Raw genomic sequence first — 9,040 nt, 5'->3', positions numbered from 1 at the left:
GTTGAAAAATTATAAAATACGGGTTATAGTACCTTACTTGTTTTACTAAAATTGTACAAAATGAAAAATATTACAAAAAGACAATTGTTATTATGATAATTGCATTGGTTAATAAAATATTTGTAAAAAATAATTACACATAATAATTATTACAAATACAAGTAAAAATTATACATTTTTATACAATATTTGTACACGATTTCGTGATATATCTGTTCTCAATTTAAAATTAACTAAAAAAAGCGAAAAGAGTACTTTATAATATTATTTAGAAAGTGATACTATCCTAAGTAAATTATAATTTCTGTTAAAAAAGCTGTAAGTTTCAATAAATTCTATCTTTTTTTTTTGCTTTTAATCTGAATGTACAATATAAAATTTGTATATAATCTTTTTTTCTATATTACAATATATGAATACACATTACTATTTATAATACATATAAATTATCTTAAGTAAATATATATAATATACATTCATATATTATATATAATATGTATATTCAGTTAATCCACTGATTTTTAACATATAAACATACAGAGAGCAATCAAACTCTCTTCAATTCTCTCATGTTTAAAATAAATAAACTTTTCTGTATAATCACTGTACATACATTTATATGTGAACAGTTGATAGAATAAATTTTTAAAGTTTTGCCCAACTGATTACATCTTCAAATGTAATCTGTATGAATCAAGAATCACATAGCAGTTTTGGCCATATACATATTTAGATTGTAGAAATATACTTGAACTGTCTTAAAAAATGTCTATATTACTTGAATCCAACACTGATTTGAATTCATCATCTAACAGTAAATAGTGGAATATATTTCGAGTGATGTAATATGGTAATGTTTAAATCACAGCCTTCGCTGACGATAACGTTGTGTTAAAGAAATCAAAAATTGCGCTATGAACGGCCATACAATTAAGATAGTGAATAATCGCGGTGAACACTCTGGTAAAGGCCACCATTTTGGGTATGAAGTTGCTGCAGGCTGCTTCTACAAAAATGATATACCATTGAAAGAAATAGAAATATGATAAAAATATCGTTTTATTGTATTTACACATACTATTGAAGGCGCCAATGCCTGTAATGTTTGACCTTCTAAACTGCGCACTCTGGCCGTTATTCTGTCTAAATCCCTTTGTAAGTTTTGCATAGTTATAGCTATTTGATTGAAAAATTCGTCGTTAGATTTTTCATCTTTTTTAACACGTTGTTTACTTTTTTCTTGTTTATTTTCTGTTAGTGGTTCTGTATAGCCATTTGTATTAGTGTATCCATTAATTAATTCTGAAGAGTTCTCTCTTTGAGCAACTAACTCATTAACTTTATCAGTAGAAACATTTAAACCATTAATCATTTTTTGAGTAACATTAGTGGTTTTTGTTATGTCTTTTGGTATTCGTTCCGGAGCTGACTATGAATAAGAAGAAACAATTTCAGTTATAAGTTGGAAATAAAAGTATGTCCAATACTGTGTACTGTTTATAATACCAGTAGCTTACTTCGACAGTATCTATAAATTCATCTTCGCCGTCGGTATCTAGTGGACTTGCACTATGGCTAGTAGCTGGGCTGGTTTCTAAACTACTTGCAATGTGCCGAGTCATGTTACAACCTCTATGTGGTGATGTTTCTCTTGATGCTGTATAAGAAAAACTTATTGATAGAATTAATTTGTTTTAAATTTCTCCATTCTTTGATTGTTAGCATTGAATATGTTCATTGTTAATAAATTATCAGATCAACAAATGAAAAATAAAATATATATTTACAAATACAAACCTAGGGGAGAACCGGATAATGGCATTCCAGGTTGTGAGCGCATACGTTCTAACACAGGACCAAGAAGTAATTCTAAATCTTCAGGTGGGACACTTTCGCAAAATGAATCTAAACTGTCTAGAAAATTAGCCACTTTGTCTGTATAAGACATTGTTTCTACAATCTATTAAATTATAAATAAGTATTAAATTACTGTTACTTTATGACATTGAATAAAATTATAATAGTTTCTACAATCAACCTTTTTTAATTCTTCTACATAGTTATTCATAGCTTCTGTTCTACTCATATTACCCAAGCGTGTCCAAGCTTCCCATTTTGCTTTTTTAACCACTTCCCAGAATGCTGGTTTTGGTTGTTGACATGATCCTTCTGTTGCTTGTTTGTAATATGCATAAAAACGTAGCATAACTTCATTGCTAGGTTGATATGCACCTGAAACATAATACATTATTAACAATATGATTATTAATATAACTTTATTAGTCTACAATTTTAGTTTCATATAAAATTATAATATTCATATTTCCTGCATTTAACGCAAAAAGTTTGTTTCTTCATTGTTATTGAAATTAATTGCAAGGTCAATGACTTGATAACATTTTTGTTGTATGACTTTTGGTCAAAAAATTAAGACAATGTGCAAATGTATTCATGAATTAATTGTCATTGATCATAAAAAAATACAGAGATATTAAATAAATCCTTGTAACATTAAACATTATTAAGTTCAATTAATAAAGGATTAAATACTAAATTTTTTAAATAAATATTTATTACTTTTTTAACATAAAATTTATGTCATTAATAAATGAAAAAAAGTTGATGATACAGCTTTGGACAATTATAAATTTTATTTGTAATTTATTCATGAAGGATATTCCAGTTTCAAACATAAACTGCAATTTATCCATTCTACTCTGTTAGAAAGTGAAATGAGAACACTCACACATGCACTTGTAATAAATGGAAAGTATGTATACATATTTATGAATTTAATCATAAAGATTTATAATTTAGTGATAAAAATGTACGTTCGAGATAATATCAAAATCTAATTTTTTACTTGCATAAAAGCAAAGAAAATTTCTTTTTTACAAAGGTTATATTTATAAATTATGTGCGAAAAAAAGATTCAAATTTATTCTTTTAACAATTATAAAAATTTATGTGACATACTTAATGCAATTTTTATCAGTAAATAAATGTAAACATACTGTTTGTTATATAATGTAAATCACATACAAATAAAAAACGCTTATTATTATTCTATTTTGTATCTAATTACAAATACTCAGGAGTATAAAATTAACGAGAACACACTTCAATAATTCTGAAATTTAATATGTTAGAACATTATTAATAATCTGAATACATTGAAGAACGGTATGAAACAATGTTTTCGTTTTCAGTCTCAACGAAATAGATATGTAAATACTTTACATGACTGCACGAACTTTGTACTGCTCCTTCACGTTTTCGCATAAAAACTAAATCTCATAAATGTATTTGCTGCTAATTAAAAAAACCAGTTTAACAAGTTTCGTACAACTAAAAAAAATGCTGAGAAAGAAAAAAAAGTATAACATAACAAGTTTCATATCAATGTCATAAAATGCTTTGCATTAAATATAATAAAACAATGATGTAGAGACGATGATACGATTAAGTGCACCATTTAAAAGCATCGACAACTCGAAGAATGACATTAATTATCATAATTCATTTTGAATGTCTTAGAAAATTTACCATTCTTTGGTAAATTCCTGATCACATTAACAGCCGCCTGAAACTGTTCTTCCGTCGTCATGGCAAGATCCGCAGTCTTTGAACGGATAGATATTCACACTCACTTTGTTATAACCTTATTTTTTTTTTTTTTTTGATTATTGACCACCTTTCAATGACTCAAAGTATTTGTTTTCGATGTAACAAGCTAAAAAACTAACTTGATGTTCTCTAAATTAAATGGACAATTAAGTTAAAAACGAGACATACAACGAATGACAGATCACCGATTGATGACTGGCGATCGTCCGGTGATCATATACGCATGATGGCGCATGCGCGTTAAATGATCGTCGACCAAAGTTTAACCCCTTCCTTTTCACTGTTTGCCACCGCCAATCGTCACCACCAGACCACCACCAATGTACCAATTGTCTTTGGGATGTCACGAAGGTAGGGTGTGTGTGATTTTCCAACGTGGTGACATCAAAGTAACGTGTAAAATATCCTAAAAGTCCTTACTTGCACTTAACTTTGCATAACTTTAGAACCAGTGAATCGTCTTAAAAACTTAGATTTTTGGATTCAACACATTGGAAAGTAAAAGATCCAGAAGGAAGGCAATAATATTTTGTCTCCTACAGTAAAGTTCATCACCTAATAATAAATTTTCACTGTAGAGGTAAATTGCCATAAAACAAATTGTTTAAATAATTTACATAAAATAAGTTATTTATTTGTAATGTGCATGATAATTTCAGATTTAGATGTTAGTTCTCATCTATCTTTAATTAATAAGAATTTCCCTTTTTTCATATATGTATTTCTTATCAATTGCAAACAAAATAAATATTTGTATATGAATATTTCTTGAAATGGTTTTGTTTACCTTTAAGTATATTAATCTGTAGATGCTACAAACATCAATGCTAAAACACATGTATTTACTACTATAACTAGAATTATAGCAAAGTGTACGATAATAATAAATTAATAGTGGATTGTTGTATGAATATATTATATATAATTATTTGCAAATGGAAACATAAAAATATATGTTTGTAGTATATGTAATAAATTTTGTTAGTAAATACATAAAACATTTATTGCTATAAAATTGTTAGAAAAATGTATCACTAACATGGAATAAAGCTATTTTACAATTATACATATAATATTTACATTTATTGCTATAAAATTGTTAGAAAAATGTATCACTAACATGGAATAAAGCTATTTTACAATATAAGAATTGTTAGAAAAATGAAGCTATAAAATTGTTAGAAAAATGTATCACTAACATGGAATAAAGCTATTTTACAATATAAGAGTAAATTAAAACTAAATACATTTCTGTTTATCTTTTGCAAAGATAAGTGTATATAAATGTTCATTTCTATACAGATATACCACATATTTTATATACACATAATGAAACCATTCATATGTGTATGAATTTGTACTATTATATTTTATGTAGTTATTAGAATAGGATTATAGGATTATACAATGTATAAATATCCAATAAATACAAATACAAATATATGAATGGATACCATGTTTCATATACAACTATTGTCTTAAATATAACACAAACTTTTAAAATTCCCATAAGAAATCAACAATTAAAAATGTATACAATAATCTTTTGCAAACATTTAATTTTATTATTATGTAACAATAAATAATATTCTTTTTGGCTATTATATCTTTTTACATTATATATTTTATATTTTTATAAATTAGTAAATCATTTTGTAATTTTAAAATAAAAAATTACAATTTTATATGCCTATTACACCAAAATACCTTGTACTTTAAAGTCTTATGAAAATCTAGAAACTCTATAATTTGATTCTTAGCAACTTCTTTATATCAATAAGTACTGTAGAAAAAAATATACAAATCATGCTTTTGATACTTGTATGTTTAAATAAAAACCAATATTGTTAATCTTTTTAGGATAAAAACCGTTTTCACTGAAGTTGAGCATGTAAAGATACCACTTCGTCTTTACTAAATAGTTCCATTTCCATTAGATACACAAAGAATTCTACCAAATACTGGCAACATTTCTATGTTGTCTAAATGTTGTCTTGAGGAAGTATGGTAATTATATTAATAAGAATATATATCATTATTTGGTAATTATATTAATAAAAACATATCATTATTTGGTAATTATATTAATAAAAACATATATCATTGTTATCTTGAAGCATCCTTATATTAACATTAGGTATTTTATCTGCTATTTGTAGTATAAGGTACTAATAATGTATGATCATGCAGAGGTTCTTCCTACAGGATAATTAACAGTATTTGTAGAATCGAGGCAGAACACTGTTCTCTACAAGAATTATAATCTAATAAATAATCAATATCATTAACTATGTGAACAATATATACCATTGAATGTGTAAAAACAAGAATTATTATTAGTTATATTATAATTAGGAAATATTCATTTTGTATTTATTTTTTGTATTTCAAAATGTTTTGCAGACTCTGACAAACCAAACGTATTTTCTACTGTACATACATTGACAAAGGAAAAATCGGTACTTTTAACTATTGAGTCGCAAGTCCTGTTTTCCCACTATGTCGTAGGCATAGTAGCCCACTGTACAAGGACATGTACATAAAACAGTCAATCACAACATGGAGTTTGTAGGTAAATGCGTTTGGGTTAATATTTATTTTCCGGCCGCCATCAGGCATTACGTTAATACGAGCTAATTTATGGTAAATTTAACTACAGCTAGGGATAGTATGGTAAATTGGCGGCCAGCAAAGGACTAAGTCCGAGAGGGGATCTCTTCTATGACGATATATTTGCCGATCCTCAGCGCAAATTTTTGTGGCGACGTTTTTTGCATCTTAATAATATGGATTTGATGACATCGTTGACGGAAGCGATCCAGAGATAATACATTTTTGTACGAGGTAAGCGGAAGCCGAGAGCATGTGAATGTTGATCTGTGCGGACCAATCAGATGATGGATAAAAGCAATATAGCATCAAAATAAAGTGAGGTTTTACCAAAAGTTTTACATAGTCACTGCGATAATTATAACTTTTGAACCAGTAAACTTTTCGCCTAAAAACTTGCATTGTCGGAACCTATATATAGAAAGCTGTAAGATTGCAAAGAAGTGTCAATAATTTATTGGTCTCTAAAGTAAATTTTAATCCCTATATAAATGAATATTGAGAAATTTATATTTTATACATGAATTTGTCGTAAAAAATATCTGTTTTTAAGCAAACTCGTAATTTTTACATTCGTATTTTATTTTATAGATTGAACTTTCCTAAGGTGGAAATGGATTCAATCAGTTGCGGCCGCGGCCGTGGATGTGCTATAATGATAAGAACTCATTACCAAAACCAGGAGGATCGTTATATGCTGATGATACGATTTTACGAAACTTCTTAATCTTATAAACCTTGTGAATAATGAAAACTTAACACAAATAATTAAAGATATTGCGAAATGGATTAATGAGAATAAGGAAAACCTAAAGTAATATTGCAAAATAGAATGTTTTGTTTTATATATATATATATATATATATATATATCTGCAAAGTATTTATTTTAAGTAATTTATGTTACTTGATCACTTTAATTGATTTTAACTGGTTGCAGGGAGATATTCAATAAACTTTACTCATATGCATTAGACAATACTGACTTTGCGATGAAATTATTCCTTGTATGCGATAATTCTAAAATTAGAAATATATGTGATTCCAAAGATGCAACTTTATACAAGTATTTAGTGAACCAACATCAGGAAGATTATGAAAGTAGGTATCACTATGCATATTTTGAATTAAAAGCTTGTAAAGGTTAAATTATATGCTTCCTACTGTTACTTTTAATTTTTAGGGAGGAAAGATTTGAAGCAAGAAAATGCAGCTCAATTTTATAACCGTGTTATCTTGTTTTCTAAATACTTGAGTTATATTTGACAATCATCGATGTGCATGTATCGTACATTTTATTCTGCATTTATAGATTATTTGGAAATGCTGCTAAAAACAGCTTCACTGGATGATGTCCAATTTTTTACAGAACATGTATTTAAAGTCTATTGTTTTAATATTTTATCCTTTAATTTTATATTTCTGTTTAGTGGTTTAATTATTATGATATTATGTTTTCAGCTTATTGAACATGGACAAGTCCTCAATACCGTTTGTCACAATAAATTGAAAGATTTAATGATCATTGCAAGACGAGTCTTACTTAAAGAAAATCTACCTCTCACATCTCGACGATTTTTATCGTATGCAGTAGATTTAGAGAATAGGAATTTTGGTCAATTGCCTACAAATTTGCTGAAATTTTATGTGTCGCAATTTACTGAACATTTTATAGAAAAGGATAAATATATTGTTGATTTCCTAATTAATATGAATTTAAAGGATGGTAATTGCAAATGAGAATTTTATTCAAGGAAATATTGGCTTTGATTTCGGAGGGCAATTTTATAGTCATGTGATACAATATTTATTAAAAATATAAATATGATGATTAATTTTAGAGCATCATTCTTCAACAAACAAATTAGAAAAGCAGAAGCTTTAGTCTACGTCTGCAAATAATGAAGGTTTAAGAGCGATTCGAGGTTAGAAGCGACAGATAAGTTGTAAAATAAACAGAAAGTTGACTAAGTATACGTAAAAAGCTGATGTAAAAGTTAATAAATATAAGCTAACAGGGACTGAGATAATAAGACTGGTTATATATGGTTTTTATTTCAATTAGCTTTTAATGTACTAAACATTTATTTGAAGGATAGTTGCATAATATTGTTGATGAAACTTTGACGTTTCAAACTTTTCCTGATGAAGACTATATGTATTTCTTTTTATATTATATTATTTTTTTATATTATATTATTAGATTATATTATTTTTTATATTAGATTATAGATTATAGATAACAAACATTAAACAACCAATACTATCTTTGCGCTGTAAATTAATTACAGTGTGTAAGCATAAAATTCCCAACAATATAATTTTTGTGATTAGTTACAGTAGAATAATCGAACAAAGTACATGTAAGGTTTAAAAGAAGTATTTCAATACATATTAAATGTTTTATATTTAAAATATATTATATGAATGTATGTAATATTGAATTAATGTATTATTACTGTGACAGTCAATTAGGATTGACATAAAATGAAAACCTAATTTATGTAATCATTGCGAATATTTTTTTCATTTCAAGTAAATAATAGACGATATAATTTTCAACAAAATAATTGTTGTATCTTAATTGTTTTCGAAAAGTAAGTTTTATATTACTGTAATTTGTTGTGAATCATTGTATATTTTTCTATATTTTTTCAAGAAAATTTATCAGTTTTGTAAGTGATAAAGCTTTTTATAAATCGAGTACGAAAAATTAATAAACTTTTATAATTGTTGTACAAAGTTGAAAATATCCCAAGAACCTTCATATACAACTTTTAATGGAGCTCCTTTTTAACAATTTT

The 9,040-nt window shown here is 26.8% G+C and overlaps 1 protein-coding gene and 1 pseudogene across 1 annotated transcript; one reads left to right on the top strand and one right to left on the bottom strand.

Moving 5' to 3' along the window:
• Window positions 1-23: 23 nt before the first annotated feature.
• LOC126873352 (acyl-CoA-binding domain-containing protein 5) lies at window positions 24-3,828 on the bottom strand. Its single transcript, XM_050634128.1, has 6 exons — window positions 3,547-3,828; window positions 2,039-2,232; window positions 1,798-1,960; window positions 1,518-1,657; window positions 1,079-1,429; window positions 24-1,006 (listed from the first exon to the last, which is right to left on the bottom strand). The coding sequence occupies exons 1-6, from the start codon at window positions 3,605-3,607 to the stop codon at window positions 863-865; spliced, it is 1,053 nt and encodes a 350-aa protein (XP_050490085.1). The 5' UTR covers window positions 3,608-3,828; the 3' UTR covers window positions 24-862.
• A 115-nt stretch (window positions 3,829-3,943) lies between these two features.
• LOC126873353 (uncharacterized) lies at window positions 3,944-8,400 on the top strand (annotated as a pseudogene).
• Window positions 8,401-9,040: the final 640 nt, after the last annotated feature.

The sequence above is a fragment of the Bombus huntii genome, chromosome 14 (assembly GCF_024542735.1).
Source record: "Bombus huntii isolate Logan2020A chromosome 14, iyBomHunt1.1, whole genome shotgun sequence".
Taxonomy (NCBI): domain Eukaryota; kingdom Metazoa; phylum Arthropoda; class Insecta; order Hymenoptera; family Apidae; genus Bombus; species Bombus huntii.
The sequence above is the reverse complement of the archived record's forward strand: the minus strand, read 5'-3'. Positions and strand labels throughout refer to the sequence as shown.

Coding starts and splice junctions, on each gene's coding strand:
- LOC126873352 (XM_050634128.1), bottom strand. CDS start 3,607: ATGACGACGGAAGAACAGTTTCAGGCGGCTGTTAATGTGATCAGGAAT. Junction 1,658..1,797: donor ATTATCCGGTTCTCCCCTAG/GTTTGTATTTGT, acceptor TTTCTTATACAG/CATCAAGAGAAACATCACCA. Junction 1,430..1,517: donor AATTTATAGATACTGTCGAA/GTAAGCTACTGG, acceptor TCTTATTCATAG/TCAGCTCCGGAACGAATACC.